This window comes from Nannobrachium achirus (genome assembly GCF_963921795.1).
Source record: "Nannobrachium achirus genome assembly, chromosome: 19".
In the NCBI taxonomy this organism is placed as follows: Eukaryota; Metazoa; Chordata; class Actinopteri; order Myctophiformes; family Myctophidae; genus Nannobrachium; species Nannobrachium achirus.
Genome location: NC_137826.1, coordinates 20916999 through 20937961, shown reverse-complemented (window position 1 = coordinate 20937961; position 20963 = coordinate 20916999). Strand labels below are relative to the sequence as shown.

General features: G+C 40.4%; 1 protein-coding gene across 1 annotated transcript; it reads right to left on the bottom strand.

The window, feature by feature from the left end:
• Positions 1 to 7767: 7767 nt before the first annotated feature.
• nectin1a (nectin cell adhesion molecule 1a) lies at positions 7768 to 16211 on the bottom strand (the record flags this gene model as incomplete). Its single annotated transcript, XM_080749312.1, has 10 exons — positions 7768 to 8094; positions 9915 to 9978; positions 10206 to 10344; positions 11606 to 11757; positions 12576 to 12693; positions 13034 to 13215; positions 13766 to 13883; positions 14038 to 14296; positions 15875 to 15984; positions 16202 to 16211. 10 exons carry the CDS (start codon positions 16209 to 16211, stop codon positions 7768 to 7770), a joined length of 1479 nt encoding a protein of 492 aa, XP_080605438.1.
• Between the last annotated feature and the right edge of the window lie 4752 nt (positions 16212 to 20963).

Sequence of the window (20963 nt, the reverse complement as noted above, 5' to 3'; positions counted from 1 at the left end):
CACCGGAATACCACCGGACTGCACAACATAAGGCTTGCTGATCGGAACTAAACTCAAGTGAGAAAGAAAATCAGAATCTCAATTAGAACCTCAATCAAAATTGAGAAATACAGTTCACAATCAGGTGATGTACAAATTATAGTACATCACCAGCAAACATATGTAACAAGGTACAGTGATGGTTAATGGTATCCTAGTAGCCTAGTAATATTCAAAATATTGTGTAACAAATATGAATCATCTTTACTATTTAATTTGTTATAATTAATAATCAATTACAGGCTACAAAATATGTCAAACCTTAAAAAGGTTAAGTTTCTGAATAATAGAAAAGGGTTTTCACACGCTGTGTGTACATCAACTAATCTAGATGACTGCAGGTGACACGAGTGGCATCTAAATGATCTTACCGCGTACAGTTAGCTGGATAAAGTAGTAGTATGCCCTGATTCCCTCAGGTCTATCAAAGAAAGCCTGACATGTGTAGAGTCCCTGTGCGACAAGTGGCAACCTCCCGATGCCGATGGCGGCGCTGTGGGAGATGACACTCAGGTCCCCGAGTGTATGTGCAAATTTCTGGATCCTCGGCCCCTTCTTTATGTCATAAACGATGGCCCGGATGTTTTGTGTGCCGGGTTTAGTGAAACTCCAGATGTATAGGTCAGGTAATTCGTTGCCACACTCCAGAATCACTCCTCTGTCCAGCACCCCGTAGACATGGCGGTCACTGTACGTCACCTCACCGGTGTATTTGATATTCACTGCAGGGGAATAGAGAAGGAAAGGTTGACTCTAGACCTACAGTCTATGGTCTACTCTTAAAGAGGTGGTGCCATAGTTTTGTTCTTTTTCTGGTTTTCATGTGTCTATGATGTTGACAGTACTTCATTAGACCCCCTGGTGTGGTTGTTATGAGCAATTATGTATTCCCTTTGTATTTTGGATTTCTTCCTGGAGGCTGACACCTTATGGGTCAAAAGTGTCGATCCAAAAACAGTGATTAAATGACATAATATTATCATCCCCTCCCCTTTTACCATTCATCCACCACTGTGGGTGTGGCTAACTTCAGCTGGGTCACCACCCACCTGAACAACTACTTAATGAACTGGTGGGTGTGGCCACATACAAAACTAATTTTAACTCTTTCTGTACACTTTTTTTTTTTGGAAAAAGTCCTCCTAGTATAATCATAATACCTGATAATCATGTTTTAAGGGGGAAATACATCATGGCACTGCATCTTTAACGAGATATTTCATTTTCGTTGGAGCCTCCCTTCAGGTTGAGGCCAGGTGGAAATGTGTTGCAATTTTTGGGGGGCGAGCCTTCCAGTGTTAGGCTATAACTGAAAGCAGGGGTTGACTCGTAACTGATAAGTAACTATTCAATCACACTCTGACTGACACGCAAAAAACTAATGCGCGTGTGCGCACTACGCAGGTAAAGGAGATGGTGGTGTAGGTTGGCCCCTTACAGTGTTGAATTACAGCTTGGGTTACACTGAATGTTGCAGGCCAAGAGCTTTCAGATGAACGTTAATGGGATAACTGCAATGGATATGGGATTACATTAGCCTACTGCCATACATAGGCCTACACACTGAGTGAGTGAGTGCGTGCGTGCGTGCGTGCGTGCGTGCGTGCATGCGTGTGTGTGTGTGTGCACGCGTGCGTGTGTGTGTGCTCCAGAGAGAAAAGATAGGATAAAGGATAGATAGATAGACTAGACTACTGCAATGCTCTTTACTCAGGTTTACCCCAATAAACACTCTCCCGCTTACAATTGGTTCCAAAATGCAGCCGCCCGGCTTTTAACAAACACCAGAAAGCATGACCATATCACCCCTGTCTTGATGTCACTTCAATGGCTCCCGGTTGTTTTTAGAATAGATTTTAAATTTATTTTAATTTCATTTAATGCCCAAAGAGGTCTTGCCCCTGGCTACATCACTGAGCTCTTGCCCCCGTATGACCCTCCTTGTGACCTTAGGTCCGCAGGCAAGGGGCTCCTAAAAGTTCGTACAGCGAATCTTGTTACAAAGTGTGATCGGGCCTTTTGCTGTCCGAGCTCCGAAACTGTGGAATGCTTTAGCCGAGAACATTCACCTTGTTGATTCCCTTGGGCTTTTCAAATCACTTTTAAAAACCTATTTGTTCCAGAAAGCATTCCTGTAAACAACCTTTTGTTCTTTTTTTTAGCTTTTCGCTCATGTTTATTTTATTTTATTAGCTTGTATACATGATTAATTTACTTCTTGTTGTATTTATGTTAGATCATCTTATGTCTTTTAGCTTCTCTTTTGAATTTGTTTTTATTACCTCGTCTCATGTTTGTGCATCACTTTGTGGCTCATGTCTAGAAAGGTGCTATATAAATAAAGTTATTATTATTATTAAAAGTATCAATTAAGTTAAAAGAATAATAAGATTGCTTTGATAGATCAAACTGATTGTATGCAATAACAAATATGTTCAAAGAGATAGGTAGGTAGGTAGGTAGGTAGGTAGGTAGGTAGGTAGGTAGGTAGGTACAGTAGGTACAGTAGGTACAGTAGTTAGATAGATAGATAGATAGATAGATAGATAGATAGATAGATAGATAGATAGATAGATAGATAGATAGAGGCATAGAAAGAGCAAGAGAGAACTAGTGATCGTCCTGTGTGTGCATTAGTTAAAGTTTGAGTTAAACTTTGACATTAAGTCCCCAGGGCTTTTTGCCTTCTTTTTAGTTTTATGTTTTTGATGTAGAAAAAAAGTAATTACTTCCAATTAAAACAGGAAAAAGAAAGGCTTAGGTTTTAATGACTTACGGTCTGTTGCTGCATCTGTTGGAGAGGCGAGTAGACTGATAAGTAGACACAGAGACAGCAGCCCTAGCAGTTGGGCCACCATGGTACCATGATGATCTTCAGTCTCACAACCACTCCATCAAAAAACTAAACAGTCAGAAAAATGTCATATCAAAATGTTGCTTATGGATAAGAATAAAAACCTCTTTCAAGTTCATTTTGTGTTTTCCCCCATAGCTGCTACGGGTCCCTTAATATATATTTCTATCCTTTAGTGAACGACGGTTCGATGAGGAGGGAATCTGACTGGATGCACTTCTAGCCGCAGTCTTCATTAGACTGAGAGTAGGAAGGAATGAGGGTCACCCCACTGATTTGAACTGAATTATTAACGCGCTTACCTCTCTTTTGTTCTCTCTCTCTCTCTCTCTCTCTCTCTCTCTCTGTCTGTCCCTCTCTCTCCCTGGCTCCCTCTTTGTTCCTGATTATCTCTCTTTTTCCGTCTTTCTCCCTCCCTCCATCTCTTTCATTAACACACACACACACACACACACACACACACACACACACACACACACACACACACACACACACACACACACACTCCCCAGCAGGGCTAGAATGACATTGTGGTCCTGTGCTCATGTATTATAGAAGATGAACGGATGGATGGACAGTCTAGCATTCCAACACACGCACGCACGCACGCACGCACGCACACACACACACACACACACACACACACACACACACACACACACACACACACACACACACTGTGAGACAGTGTCTAATAAAGACCTGGATTCCCTGTGCAACCTGTAGCTATGGATAACAAGTAACTAGGTGTGCAGTTTCTTAACAGACTGATGTCACCAGAATTGCCTGGAATTGAGGCCTTACACATAATCTTGGGGGCATACATACAGTACAGTACATAGGCTATAGAGGACATCTATATTCTGGCACGATGTTAGGAAAACATGCAATATCGCTTGACTATTGCGATGACCATATGACTTGTGATAACTAAACAATATTGAAGTTTGAATGTCTTTCTGCCTTTGGTTTGCTCTTGCTGCTAACAAAGAACCCAGAATATGAAATATCTATACTGAATGCACACAGCACAAGCTGAAAGAAACTATTAGGCCTACTGTACATTTCCATTCCAACAGCATAGGCCTACTTAACTTAATTGACTTTACTTCACTTTATTTGTCTATTTGGACGGGACGATAATGTTAATGAACATTCAATAGGCCTATACGTAATGTGAACAGTCAGTTGAACATGATCTCATGCAAACATACCGGAATTAGCTTGGAGCTATGTCATAGTTTTACTGAAAACATTGCACCTGGAAGTAACCGGAAGGCTCACCCCAAAATACGCTCGCCCCCATTTTCCCCCCCGGAAAAACAGGTTTAGGGTTAGGCATAGTTATACTGAGGTTAAGTTTAGGAATAAGGTTTGGCACAGTTTTTACATTTAGGAATACCAGGTGAATAACACCGGATTTGCCCCAGGTGTTTTAAGGCAAGCGTTTTGGTATTCGGCTACAGCTGCAATTGATAAAGAATATACAGTATACCACCAATTTAGCAATAGTAACAATAAACATCGATATATTGTTCAGCCCCGATGTAAGGTTTCTTTCAACTGTGAGATCAAAACTATTAAATTAAATATTAAATCGGAGTTGAGAGAAAAGAAACTCACAATTCAGGCCTTTTTGTTTTTTTAACAGGTTTTAATGCGAAACAGAAGTGAGCACCAATCTCTAGCAGTCATTTGTGCTTAAGGGGTATACCCCCTTACCAGAGGTGAGGTCATAAATGCCACTGATGGGATTAGGATTAAATTAGATTTAGAAATCTAGCATTATGGTGCAATACCCCTTTGTTTCCTCTCAGGATGCAGCGGCCCCTCCATGCATGTGTATTGTGTATGCTGTAGGCCCCACAGGAATACCAAAACGGTCACCCCAAAACACAGTCGCCCTGGGGCAAATTCAGCAGTATTCGCCTGGTATTCCTAAATGTAATCTCAACAATGCGTAAACCAAACATTATTCCTGAACGTAACCTCAGTAAAACGGTGCCTAACCCTAAACTTATTTCTAACCTTATTCTCAGTAAAACAAATACAAGAATATAAAGAAATGGGGGTGAGAGTATCTTGGGTCGAGCCTTCCGGTTACCCCCCTGAGCTATCCATCTAAAGTTTCTAAACCTAACCCAATCCATTCCCATCAAACGTAATTTCGAATCTCACGTGCTGTAATTGTAGGGCTGTAGTATATCCTCCTTCAAGAGAGGTAAAGAGAGGGAGAGCAGAGTGAGGACTGCTGGTAAATGTCATGCATCATGTCATGTCATCATGCCTGTGTAATGTGAGATGGTCATGAATGAATGCAAGACTGTGATCAGTTTTCTGGACTTGGCAGAATCCAATGGTGAACTTAAGTGAAGTCACCAAGGGCCACAATGTGAGGTGGATGTTTTGTAATGTAAAATAACAGTATCTTATTGCTTGTGGAACTGTATAATAAAGTGTGGAGTAGGGATCTCGGTAGCGGGACTTATAAGTAATAAGGCAAAGTATGAGGCTGGAAATAGCTGACAGATTATACAGATGACAGCTTTGTATCGATTGTAAAAAATAATAACACATCAATTATATATTGATGTGATCTTATATGGTCTATGAGCAATAAAGCTCTATACGTATAAGATCTAAATGTAATGCAAGTTATTATTCCAGGGTTGTGAGCAGAAATTGATGTTGCAACACTATGATCACAAAGTCACCTTCATTCTCTTTGAAATACTCTATTGTGTCTGGCAACCAATCATATAGCATCAAACCATTAGCCATGTGAAATGCTAAGGTATATTTTGTAACTGTTATACTAGTTTGATTGAAAATGAAGCTCTGAGGCCTCTCTTGAGAAGAGCCATGGCACTACTTGAATAAAGACAAGTGGTTTTCATTGAGCTTTAGTCATTGACCAACAGGGGGAAGTCAACAGAAAGGCTTTATTTTTTTTGATGTACTGTATTTAAAATGTCATGACTTTCTTCAAAAGTTAGCAGCCAATTTACTAGACTGGTCCACCAGGTTGTAAATATAGAGAATGTTACAGGATAATGATACTGTTTTTTTTACCCAGGCTTTTTCAGCTGAGAATAAAAGAGTGCCTTTACAATGATTATTATAAAATTATTTTATTCACAATATGATTTGTATAGACAGAATTCCAGAATAAATGCCTGCTAGTTTGTGAATCAAAATAATGTACAAAAACTTATGATACATTAAAAAAAATCAACACATACCTTTTCAATCAACAATCACACAACACTAAACTCACTTTGTGATTTGACACCTAAACAGGATTGGGGTAGTGTGGATTAAAAATTAAACTGATTTAAACAACTATAATCAGTTGCTGCTTCTGGCAAAAGGTTCAGGTTACAGATCAAGAAACTAGATTGTATTGTTTCAAACATTAGGTCCTTACTTAAATGTCTTTTCCAGTCTGCAAAAATAACAATTCTGATCCCGTCAGAATATTTTGCATTCCATTGTTGGGTCTGGACTCTGGACCCACTTGTTGAAAAAACTCGGTCCATTTTAAAAGAAAGGTAATATGTGTTGAAGTAACATGATTTATATTGAAGGTATATTATGATATGAACAACGCTGACCGAACAGATCAAAATTGTCCACTGGATAAATACAGTTTACTATTACAAACAGATAAACATTGGCCCTTTAATGGGTTAGAAAGAGACCATCCCATTCCCTGATACTAAATGACATCATGAACACATACAGAACAAAACCTTTGAAAATTCGAGTTTGGGTTTGTTTTTTGTTTCAGTACACCGTTGACATATATATACTGTACATGATCTGTTTTATTGATCCGTCAAACCAGTAGACGACAAAAATAAAATTCATTGAGGTTAACCAACAAAAAACACCAGTAAAAATGTTCATAAAACATAAATGGAAAAAACATAAATAATACAAAACAATACAAGACAGTAATATTACAATACAAATATTACGAGACGGGAAGTATTTAAATTGGCATGGTCTTCTTCTCTCCAAAGGAATGACTCACGTCTGGTTACAGGAGTAGGGGGGGTGGGTGTGGGGGGTTGCCATAAAAACAAAAAGGGAGAGAGCGAGAGCGACCTTTAAAAAAAGAAGAAAATCTGTTCAGTTTGAAGTCATTTCCAGCGCATATACAGTATCTCCAGTGATGAGTTACAAAACATTTGTAACTTCAACCCATCAGAAGATAAGAAAGAATCTAAAAAGTGTCCAAAATACACTGATGATCGTGCTGTCAAACAATTAAACTATATGGAATCTATGATAAGGTTGTGGGGGTCCCCGCTTCATCTCTCTCTCTCTCTCAGCTAAGGGGTCCTTGGCCTGAAAACGTTGAAGACCCCTGTTTTACTCAATAAAAAAAAAACAAAAAAAACATAAGCACATTACTGATGTGAATTCACTGTCCCTTTACTTCTGGTGCCAAGGTCAGGGCCATCTCCAATGCCGTGAGCGGCTAGGGAGGATTCCGTCTGTCACCGTTCGGACCACATCCAGGCATTACTTTCTTTCACCAAACTCTGACCTTGTGGTAAAAGTCAAGCATTGAAGTAGAGCAGTGGTTCTCAAAGTTGCATCCAGGGACCCTCAGGGTTCCTTGAGGGGGTTCCAAATGAACCCTTAGAGGCCTGTAACTCTGGAAGGTGTACAAACGGAACCAAATTGACATGTATACGGGTCCATCTGGTTCCATTTGTACACTCTCAGAGTTATGGGGGTCCTTGAAATAAATAAATAAAAGGTTTGAGAACCACTGAAGTAGAGCCAGCTCATCTTGTGATTACTGGTAAGGACTGAGTTTGTAGTGGAAGGCTACTTGAAGGGTTCCGAGGATGGGGAGCATGTCAGACATACTGTTCTTTGGGAAACGTGTACGGGGCTACTCCCGGTGGGGGAGGGGACAAGCCCTGAATGGACGGGTATTTGAAGATGGCAGTGGTGGTGGTGGTGGTGGGGGGCAAGAAGGTGTTATTAGACCTGGGCAGGGTGGAGGAGGTGGCGGTGGGACTGGTGGGGCCGTGCGAGGAGTTATAGGGATGCTGAGGTAGAAATGAGAGAGGGGGGTTGATGGGAGGGGAGAAGGGCTCTGGGTAATCCTCCTTGTTACAGGCCAGTCTGTAGCTGACGTAGTCAGCTGTGTTGGGAAGCTCCTCATAGAACTTTCCAGAATACTGTGGGTGGGTGGAGAAAAAAAAGCTACGTCAGGATGTGGAACACACATGCAAATATACTGGACACACATATTCAACACTCTACATATCGTCGTTATCGGGTGGAAAACTTGTATGTCCAAAACCGTTTGTTTTGCATTTATCATTTTTTAAATTATTTAAACTAGTGAAAACAGCCGATCTACAAGCACACAACGCCTCGCACCGCGAGGCGTTGTGTGCTTGTAGATCAGCTGTTTTCACTACTTTTGTGCGATGGCCGTGTATGATGAAGCAGTGCTTTACTTTGCGAAAAACATTACAAATTTGAAACTTGGAGATACGAGGTTTCAGCCCGACAGTGACGATATACAGTACGTCGTACATGGTTACCTGCATGCAGCGCATGCAGACAGACGGAACAAATTTGTAAATGAGCATGCTCTGTCACCACTTGCCAGTTGCATGCGCCGGCCGCATGCTGTTTGTGGAAGCTACTATAGGCATGCAATAACAAGCTGCCTGCCTGTAAACCACAGTCGGCTCTACAGTGGTAGAAGAGATTTATCCATTTCAGAAAGAAAGAAATCATTACCTGAAATTCGTGCTTGAATAATTAAATATAGGAGGTCCTGTCTGCAAAGGTGTTGTCAATGGTGTTGTCAATCAGTTGTATAGTCAATCATTTTAGCAATTGTTTATTTTTATTTCAACCACGGCCTTAAATTACAGACAGCTTTAAGAACAAGCACGAATACATTGAAGCTCATGGCACAGTAGTGTGGCCATTCAAGCCTTATGGCACATGCTTAACAACACTGATAGATTTAGGGGCCGAACAGGCACGGCTGCAGTTGAATATTAGATTTATATGCATACAAGAATGTATGAGATATACGTACAAGAATATATACAAACATACAAATACAATATACAGTATGTGTACTATAATCCCTGCAATATTATTATTGCTATATTTCTAATTGTTCTGTGCAATTTTATGATACATGTACATGACGTACACTGTGACTTAAGTCCTACTATCTATGTCATCCCAGAATATACACTTACAAAACTGTACAGTGCATGTCATGCTTACACCTGTTCTGACCTCATATTCCTTATAATCCTATTTTTTTACTTTTTTACTTTTAAACGTACCGGTATTATTTTATAACTCACTCACATATTGTATACATATCTCGCCATATATATAATATATTATAATAATTATGCTTTGACTGAGAGAAATGCAACAAGTACAATTATTTACATGTGAAAATATATAGGCCTACAAATAAACAGATTGTGATCCAGGGAATCAGCTCACTTAAGAATTGCCAAATGAAAGAGAAGAGTGACGTATATAGCTGCACTACGTGCAAGTGTTTTTATCAGTCTAAATAATATAAGAGCCCATCGCCCCCAATTAGAATGCTGTACCACACACTGAATTTCAGTGGTCTAGTAGTGGCAAATCAAAGCAGTTACCCCTAACTGCCACTTGGAGTCGCCAACGTACAGTATATGAAGAGTGAAAACTCCAGAGATGCTTTAAGCATACTACAAAAATATATTTCACATTTTCAATATTTCATTGAATATTATAATGTCCAAAGATGCGGCCACATGTAAACCTTAATTATGCTTATTAGGGCAGATTCTGCCAATGCTTTTCAATTCAATTTTCCATTTGCAGACATCCATCCACAAATGGCAAACAAACTGCTCTGTTCTCATTGAAATGCATTGGCAGAACCCGCCCTCATAGGCAGAATTCCAGTTCGGTGTGAGCACACCCTGATATTGGTTTCTAAATCTTAATCTATGTAAAACAGCACCTGAATATCCTCCCCTGGCTTCTTCCTTACAGGCTGAGAAGGTTTTCGTGATGGCGAGTCTTTGCTGAAAAAAGGAAAAGAAAATCAACATAAGTAAGTATGAATATAAAGGTTCATAAAATGACACTTCATTTGCTTTCATTACAACATAGTAAATGACAACAGATAAGAGAATGCATGATTATACATGTTGCTACTATATAAACACCTATAATTATTTTAAAAATATATTCTAGGAGAAAAGTGCATGTCAGATAAAGGTAAAGAAGAGATAACATAATATGTACATACGAGTTTCCGTCTTTCTCAATGTTACTCCTTATCTTGAGAATCAGAACCGTAATGGTGATTCCCAGGAGGACGCCAGCAGCCAACAACAAGGCAATCACACCGATGAGATTAGCTGTGTCTACCTGCGGTAAAGGATTTTCTAAATAAGAAAAAGAAAGACGACATTTATAAATACAAACCATTTATTATTAACGAAAGCACAGAACATTTTGTGAGAATTAACCTTTCATAAATTACGTTTCAGGACTAGTGTCCAAGGCCATGTCTTTTTGTCCCTTACCTACAGTGGTGTAAAGCAATGGTTCTCAACCTGTGGGGGTCCCCAGATTATTTTTGGGGGTCCCCAGATGATTAACTTAATGTGCTACTAGTACTACTGCAACATTGTTTTCTCTCTCAACAGTAAACAAACCAACATAAAGTTTATAGTGTGTAGAGGTTATCTGCACATTTCTAAAGTGACAATTTAAGGACTTTTTATACCTCTAAAATGACAAATTAAACATTGGCCAAATTGTCAAATATTAGAGGCAGAAATTGTGAAAATAGCCGATCGACATGCTCACAACGCCTCGCGTTGCGAGGCGTTGTGAGCATGTAGATCTGCTATTTTCACAATAGAACCGTGTTATACAAAATGTAATGCCTCAACTCTTAGTGCTCGTCAGGGTGGGGGGTCCCCATTTAAAATATGATTATTTTGGGTGTCGCTGCCTGAAAAGGTTGAGAACCACTGGTGTAAAGCAACATCTATTCAAGTACTGTACATAAGTACAATCTTTAGTTTTTCTTTTACTTCACTGGATTATTTCCAATTTTCTGTACTTATGTACTTACTTATACTCCACTATATCTCAGAGGCAATATTATACTTTTACTCCACAACAATTATTTGAAAACCTAAGTTAAAAGACTTTGTAGATTGGGATTATTGTTACATACATTAACTGTTGGAAAAGTTTGGTTAATATTCTTCTTCTTTCGTGTATCATCGTCCTTGATGATTGGTTGACAACATTGTATTTCACAAGATTTCTTGTCATAATATTAATACAATATTTTGTTCCAATTTTGTCTAAAGGTCAAACTACTGTACATGACAGATCATCAATTAATGGTGCTGTTTGTCCCTCATATGTTCCAACAAAAACCCTGTTATTCTAACATTGTTATTCCAACAGCCTTGACACTGTACAAGTGTCTGATATTTAACTGGTAAACCATCTTTAAGTAAACAATCTTTATCCTTATGGGGTGACGGCAGGAGCTGTCGACAACCAGATTACACCATCATGTCAACAACTCTGTTGTGTTCTGACCACTGATAAAGGTCATCTCAACCACTTCAGCCCTGTATATATTTCGTCAATGTTAAAATAGCAGATCTACAAGCTGCTTACCTATCACACTGATGGCCACAGAGGCCGACTGCGTCCCGATGCTGTTGGTTGCATCGCACACATAAGTTCCTTCCAGGTCATTGGTCACTGGCCCTTTGAAGGTCAGGATGTTGTCTTTGATCTCCACGTTGCTCGGTATGCTGCCGTTTAACCTGAGGAGAGCAGAGAGGATATCACACATCTGACCACTTCCTGCACTTACATTAAAGCTCAAATCTGTCACTTTTTTGGTGTGAATATAAAGTTATTTTGACCAATCTGTATTTGGCAGTGTATGTTAATACAATATAACAGGGTCTTCAACGTTTTCAGGCCAAGGACCCCTTAGTGGAGAGAGAGATGAAGCAGGGACCCCCACAACCTTCTCATAGATTCCATATAGTTTCATTAATCATTAGTGTATTTTGGATTCATGTCAATTTGTGTTTTCAGATATTTAACCACTTGAACCGTCAATACTTAATAAACTTGACCTTTCAATCTGTACTTAGTCTGCTCTTTTTCTCCTCTACACCAAACCTCTTAGCTGAAAATAGCCGATCTACAAGCTCACAACGCTTGTAGATCGGCTATTTTTGGCTAAAGTTCTCAGAATATGGACGCTAGTGTACAAGTGCTTAATATAAAAAAGTCACAAATATTTGGAGGACCCCCTGTAGTAACTCTGAGGATCCCCTAGGGGTCCCAGACCCCCTGTTGAAGACCCCTGCAATATAACATTAATACCACAACCACAGCATTTGTTTGTAGTTGCCTACTCTTCTCTTGAGTAGTGTATATCCTGTGGTTGGGTACGAGTCCAACCACTACTGGTTGACAATTGGTATTGCATGAAGCTCAAAACAAAATATACTGTATCTTCTGCTTTCTAGCTTTCTGCTTTAGCTCAGGCAGCAGTACACGTTTTGGCACACTTTAGGTTGAATTCACTAGTACATTCACACACAAACATACAAACAGCTGTACTCACACTCTCCATTGATAGAGGGAGACAGCTGGGTTGGCATCAGCCTGGCAACTCAGCTGGACGTCGTCTCTGTTCAGGTACCAGTTTCCATCAAACCCATCAACTGACACTTCCGGCTCATCTGGGACACACACACACGTTTATAACTTTATGTTACTATATATACTTGTGTGAGCACATCAACATTTAGCACAGCATCACGATAGCCGAAAATAGCCAGAAGATGGCAAATCTCCAAGCTCTCAACGAGTGGCAGCGCAACTGTCATTGTATTCGTCATGACACGTGGGAATTCATAGAAAGCAATCCTTCCAACTAAAATCCTTCTGAAGGCTATTATTATAAAGAAAGACACAGACAGCCAGCTACAGGAACAATCAGAGATAAACAGAAAGAGAAAGGAAAAAATTATCCTCAAACCTAAAGAAAAAAACTATGAAAGGACGTAGGTAGTGTCTCACATTGGACATCAAGGGTGACTCTGTCTGTGAATTCCTCATCGTTGTAGGTGGTGACGCAGGTGAGGACCTCCTGGTGTGTCTCTCTGCTGGGCACCAGGATGTAGTCGCTCTGCACTGTGAAGGTCCCGTCTGGATTACTGATCTCCTGGGTCACGGCTTCACCCTCCACCCTGGTATCCCACCTGTTCACGTCATCCAAACCCGGGTATGTTAGTTCAGTATTAGGTCGGATTAGTTTACCAGTTGACCGCAATAAAAAATCGAAATCCTTTTGAAAATAACCTATCTACAAGCTCACAACACGCCACAGTGCAACGCTTTGTGAGTGTGTAGATCGGCTATTTTCCACCCCAGAAAGAAACACCTGGCTGCAATGACATGTACAATTGGGATGTGTACAATTGGGAAGCCAGGGTTAAAGCGGTTAAAGGGTTGGTACTCCTGAGCCAATCATTTGAATGTTTTGCTTAGGAATGCAACAAAAAACTAAAAATCTCCAGGAATTCAAGGTTTCATGGGGTGTGTAATTGATAGAAAATACGTATTTTGGGGGATGAACTACCCCTTTAAGTTCATACTTAAAAATGAATCTGAAATACTTGTTTTGCTGTGTTCACTTGAGAATATAACACTTAGGAACTACCTATTATAGAACAGACTCATACACAGACAGGCACACTTATATACGCACACAAGCGCGCACCCACACACATAAGTATACTCATATCTCACCTGATAGTGCAAGCTGGTTTCCCATTGGAACACGTACAAGTGGCCACTGGTGTTTTCATGTTGGAGGAACGAGCCACTTGCGTGGGTGTGGACAGACTCATCTGCGTTCTAGGGCGTGCTGATCAACAACATTATAAAAGTGGAACGTTTAAAATAAAATGCTATGAACAAAACAATACAAACCAAATAAAAAACAAAGATAGGTTCATTTTGCACATGAATATGGTCTGTCTGTATTTCACTTAAAGCATAGTCAAAGCTACAAGTCTTACTGTTGACAGTGAGGTTCACTGTGTTCTCTCGGTTCCCAGCAGGGAAGGTGGTGTATTCACAGATATACATGGCCTCGTCAGAGAGGCGGAGCGATGAGATGGTGATGGTGGTGTCCTCCAGCACCGGAGTTCGCCGACGCACCGCCCCACTTTTAAAGACGACGCGGTCCCGGTAGGGCGGGGCCACAGACACCCCGAGGGAGGGGTTGGCGATCGCTACGTTCTGCTTTGTGCCGTTGACCAGCTTTTGCCATGTCACCTGGGACGAGATGAGATGAGATCATTGAGCATCTGTGTCATTTAAATTTTTTAGACTTTGTCTGTTCAAAAATAGTAGATATATAAACTCACAGCGTGTCAATTTGTGCCACACTGTGAGCTTAATTTTGAAAACGAGTTCAAATCTTTGACTATATACAGTATATATTTTTTAAAGTGAACATTTTTTATTCAAATCTTTGCTTGTGGAGGAACATATCATTTTGGGGTCCTTGCAAAGTTTGAGAACCTCTGAAATAGCAACATACGTTTTTCAGAAAACTGTTAACTCAATAGCTGCCGGGCGCCGCTAGGTGCCGCTAGAGTGCCAGCCATTCTCCCGTAGGCATTCACTATCACATCCGGGTCGCCAGCCTGAACTGGCTTGGCTTTTCACTCGAATGAGTGCTATGCTAGCGAGCCGGAGGAAGTTAGCTATCAGTTAGCAATCGACTATATAATTTTTTAGAAGAGCGATCTTAAGTTATTCAGCCGCCAAAATAACTTGTCTGCTGGCCTCGGAACACAATCCGGAGAAAATCCGCTGTAAAGATGTGTTTTTCTATTGGAGTGGGCGGCGTGGCGCGGCCTTTTCTTCCCATTACGGGCCGTGTAAACACAGAATCGTGGCCTTGTGCTAGGATGCTAAATTAGACCGGAGGCCTCCGATTATTTAATTCATTTTACTAAAGGAACCGAATAATGTCGGTTCTTGTAATCCTTAATACGTCTTGCTGAAACAGCGTTTTTTTGGGGGGGCTCTAAACTTTTTTCTAAACCATTTTCAATGGAATAAATCATCGGGACAAGTAGAATGGCTCGTTGGGAGGCGGTGGAGGAGCCAGGACCACCCACGTCGCTACTAGCAGCTCAGGGTAAGCGAAATAGATTAAAAAATTAGTATTGGAATGGAAAAAAGAACCGAGATTATTCGGTTTTCGCACAGAAAGAGTTAAGATATAGAATGGGGTCAATGGGTTAAGTGCAGCAAAGTAGCCCTGCATTAGCCTGGGGCCAGCCTATATACAATGCAGCTAACTAGTAACTGCGTATCATCCCCTCCATGTTTTAACCATAGGTTTTAACATGTGTGGGGATGAAGTCTAGCTCCAGCTAGGCTAATGAAGTCTAGCTCCAGCTAGGCTAGCCCTGCATGGGTGCCTAATGTTGCCCTTGGTCACAGGGGTAGGATTCTGATTGAGTGAGGGCTAAATATTTTGTTTCCCATGCGAGAGACCTGGGTTGGAATCCAGATGGATGTTTACCAGGGCTGTTGTCAGGACTTTATTCAGAAATACTGAAGTCATCGAGTTATGTCCAAAGAATTAGTCATGGTCTAACATTTGAAATGACTTTTGCAGGAATTGATTTTTTTTCTTCATACTATTAGTTTCAACATGAAAATCTAATATTATATTAAACCATTATACAGTATTAAGTCCAGTGATGGAAACAATCTGCAAAAATGACAAAATGAAATTGAAATAAATTAAAAGTATGCATACGAAAAAAGGCAACGTAATGTGACTGCTGTCATTGCAGGAAAAGAACCGTTAATATTAAGGAGGAGGAAGACTACCTGTGAGATTTTTACTGGCGGGTCGCTGTTGATAAACCGACAGCGGAGATCCACTTTTGACCCCATGAGCGCTGACTTCTCATCATCCATTTCAACAGACTGGCCATTCACTGTTAGGGACAGAAACACAGGGGTTAAATAATTGTACACACAAACACACAGAGCGAAGTAAGCACACACACACACACACACACACACACACACACACACTTGCAGACAAGAGACATTGTAATAGTGGGCATAGCATTATGGGGAACATGTTGGCTCAGTTTCAAGCCATTACAGTAACAGCAAAGGCAAAGACTGTGCATGGATTCATCTCATTACATCTTGTCATGACGCTGGCTATAGAAGCATGATAGGGTTCGTAAGTTTTGTCGTAAAGATGATTAACATGACTGGAAAACAGACTTCATGATTTTGTGATTTTATGTTTAAGTGCATTTGTAGGAACAAAACTAAACCATATTTAATCCTTTCTAATGAGTTCTCCTTTGATAGAGGTATGAAAAGAAAACATATGAAAGTAGGGAATTAATGCCCTGTCTCCTTTCTGACACACACATGGCCCTTAACAGCATATTTATTGAATAATAAAATGCTTTGTGATGTGTTATGATTATTGTTATAAAGAATTACAAATACGTATGAAATTTAGCAAATATAATTAATTATCAGTGTTATAAGCAGATCATAACGCACCTTAAAGTATGTTTATAATGCATCATATGGGCTTCATAGAAAGTGTTATGATAACTGCTGCCCCTTCCCCCAACAGCATGATGAAAGGTCACAGATTAGAGGGAGGTATAAATAGGTGTGATCTGAATGGCTACTGTTCTCACACTGACTTTAGTGGTCACCAGCGGAGTCCGTCCCTCATCGCACACAACTTAATTGTACAACACCACTAAAGTGTGTGTGTGCGCGAGCATGCATGTAGATGCTTAAGTACTTGATATAACAATGAATGTCTAGTCACAGTGTTGTTGGAGAGTGTTGATGGCTGCTGTAGAAAAAAAAGGGATTATAAATGGATTCTGGGATTGACTGCGTGAGTGCGTGTGTTTGTGCACTTGTGCGTTCGTGTGTGCGTGCGTGCGTGTGTGTGTGTGCGTGTGCGTATGTGTGTGAGAATGAGGTCAGCTATTGTTCTACACTTTTTTGTTCAAATCAACTTCATTGTCTCCAAACTGGCATCTACACTAATAGCTCACATCAACAAACAAAACATTTCTGGATACTCATTGACTGAAATCGTTCAACCTTTTCCTCAAGATCTGGTACATAATAACGCTTGTGTTTTCACTGATAAGTTCCATTCATATCGGGAAAAGAAATAATGATGCTTTCATATAGTTCATGTAATTCCTTAACTGCATGAGCGAGATGATCTTATATTCTCCTTTCCAGACCCACTTTATTCCTCACACTGACAAGACAGTAAGGGTCCAGAGAACGCCCTGTCACTCCTGTCAGCTTAGGAAGTTGATCTTTTTAAAAGAGAGCAGACAGCCCCCCACCCTCATATGCCATCCCTCTGCAATGTTCCTTTACTAAGACAGCCAGTATGAAGTGTAAGAGAGGAGACAGAATAGGATGGGTGGGAGAAATGAGAGGACATGATTCATCTCTATGCCAGCCTTCAGCATGTGTGTGTTGGTCGACTCTAGAGACTAGACTAGAGACTAGAGACAAGCGTCATCTCCTCCATGCCATGGCTACATCTTTTGTACAAGGATAGACACAGCTCCTTCCGAGGAGCCAAGAACCTGCTCTGTTAAGTCTAATTTATGTCTGTCTATGAAGTTGAGATTTTAAGCTTTTGTTTTTTTAGTTGCCACAAATTATTGTGAAGGCTCTAAGCAAGGCCTCTGCCAGGCACTTTGATTTGTCATTTGTTTGTATTCCTTTAGTTAGTTTTTCTGAATGTTTCTCTCCCTCCCTTCACTCATTGTTGAATGTTCACGGTTGAATAAAAAGTAAGAGAGAGAGAGAGATGTCTGTTTTTTTAGTGCATTCAGATTGTCAAGGATGGTCTGCCAATTACTTTCTAATAAAGTATTCAATCAATCAATCAATGAGGGTGGATTCTGCCAATGCATTTCAATGGGAATGGAGCGGTTTGCTGCCATTTGCAGATTTAAAAAAAAAAGAAAAGAAAAAAGAATCCTATTGAAATGTATTGGCAGGTATAAATTGGCAGGAATAAAAGTGTGATATGACCGTTCCCTTAATTAGTTTTGCAGAATGTTTCCCTCCCTGTTTTTGTTACTGAAAACTGATTTTGCTGTTACACTTATTTTCATTCTTTCTTTTAAATAAAACTTCACATTTTCCACACATTGTTTGTTGTGATCCAAGAGCCAAGCCCCCTTGCAAATGCCAACTTTTTATGTGGATATGCATCCTGTAGTGTACACTGTCCAAATAGTTCTGTTATCACACCTTAGTATTACTCTATTTATATTTTTTACTTTAGATAGCATATATGGCAGGTATACAGGTATGTTGCTTACTTGAGTAATATATTTAAGTAACTTATGTAGCTAGATGCCAGGTTTGAGGTCTATAATTATGTTATCCTGGTTCTGTACTGTGTGATGTCCCAGAGTTCTATTCCCACTGTACTTTATAATGTGAATGTCCTCGAGTCAAGAATTACGAGTGTCAACTGGTAAACTACTTGTCAGTACACAAGGGAGTCATTGTATCTAATCAGTTAATGGGAACTGACTAACAGCAGAGAAACAATACAACTGGTACATCCGCTGGACGGCAGGTGCCAACAGTGGAATAGGCAAGAAAATATAGAAGTCTGCACACTGATTGAATAAAAGTTCCCAGTCAAGGCTTTATTATAGATTAGTGTTTCGACATAAGGTATACTTCAGAATGAGGCAAGGGACAAAAACAACACTCCTTATAGCAGTAACACCTCAGACCAGCCAGCCATCAGTGCTGGGCTGAAATGATCACACAGGTGCAATCGTTGTGCTTCGAGAGTCTGTTGACTTTACTCAAGTTTCAAAGCAGCCTACAGTAGCAATATATAGAATGCAAAACAACATTTATTTTGTATCCAAAAAACAACGAAAAACATTTCAAACCATAGATGGTGGTCTGACTAAGTAGCTAATAATAGTCCAGGATGACGTCCGTCCTCCACTACACTGTATTGTCTCACATCGCCCTCTCCCTGACCTCAAAGACCCTAACCCCTTATATTACTAGTAAGATGCCACAGGGCGACATGCAACACCGCCCTAAAGGGCGAGGTCGCGCCAATTCTTGGCCATCTGGCCAGTGATGTATATCGGATATGGATACCCATATATGGAGATCCATGTACTGTATATAGTACATCCCTTTTATGCCCATACATGGAGATCCCTGTCTGAACCAGCCGCACAGATACTGTATGGGGCTTTTAAGCCGTGACATCATTTTGTAGTCAGACCTCCAAGCAGATTTATTGTCAATATCTGTCCCTCGCTATTTCAACAGATCCGAGACAAAAATAACGACTAAAGTATAATTCTACCACTTTCCTTTCAACAACAAAGAGAAGAAAAATGTGTAAATAGCAAAAATTGTAAAAAGATTCGCTTTTTTGGGGGGCAAAAGTTCTCTGCCTACAAAATGATGTCAGACTTAACAGCCCCATATGAAGTCCTGTTAGATATGGGCTTAATATTGATAACATCAGGGATCTCCATATATGGGCATAAAAGGGATTCTGTTAGAGTGGTTCCCATGACATCACAACACACAATATATGTTATGCCCATACCTATCTGAACCAGCCTCACAGATATGGGCCATGTCTTGGCCATCTAGCCAGTGATATATATTGATGACATCAGGGATCTTCATATATGGGCATAAAAGGGATTCCGGGGAATACCCATATATGGACTTTTACATAGGTGAAGTCACCTGTGATATCACCTGTGATGTCACAGTGATGTGTCAAGGGAACCAACTCATGGGCTGTGTCCGAAATGCGGAACACGTTCCCTACTCCCTAACCCTATGAGGGATCCAGATGTAGTGTACAACAGTAGTGAACAAATCAGCGCATTTCGGACACTACTCCCGTCGCCATCTGGTTGCGTCATCGCTGTCGCACAGTTAAAACGCTCAGTTGGAGCAATACAAATAGATAGCCGATCTACAAGCTCTCAACAGGGGGCAAAGCGACGCGTTGTGAGCTTGTACATCAACTCCCCAATGCTTGTGGATTGTAAATAACATACCAACATGTTGCGGTGTTATGAGAAATAGGCCTATATAATTATGTTTTAAAATAAAATAATGTTTTATATATTTTTTAAATTGTATTAATTAATTGGTGTGAATGAATGAATAATGTTTGTGCCACATTCATTTGTCTCACATGCAGACATACACCCATGTTTGTGATAAAATAGGTTATTCTTGCTAATTTAAATAACATTATTTATCATGATTATTATTATCAGCTGTGGAAGGTTGGGAAGAAAGAGAGAGATCGAAAAACAAAAGTCTTCAGCGTCTATTCTCGTATAATTCTCTTCATAAACAACTTTAGAGCTTTTTTCATCATTTGTTCTCTGGTGACAAGGCTGTGGACATTTGTACGAGTTGTTTTTCTTTAGCCGGTTCTGCTACGGACGGCTCTGTCGCTTTTGCTCAGCAACACGTGGCTACGGCTAGCTGCATTCATTGCCTCCTGCCAGAGACGAGCCTGCAGTGTGCGGTGTGCGCTTGCACACCGCATGTGCGTCCTCAAAGTGCGAGACAGCGGCCGCAGCGCAGTGCATTGTGGGGCAGTAGGGGCTTGAATAGTGACCATCGAATGCACACTACAAATCCAAATGCATTGTGGGATACTTCAGTACACTATATTAGGGTACAAAAATGCTCACTATACATTCGGACACTAGTTCAAAATGGCAGAGCCCCATTTTAGTACACTACATTAGAGAATAGGGTGGATTTCGGACGCAGCCATGGACTGTAAAAATGTGTACACTCACGGCTTCACATCTACACAGTACACACAGACAAGCTGTGAAATTTCTCATGGTAAACTGCGACCTTCGGT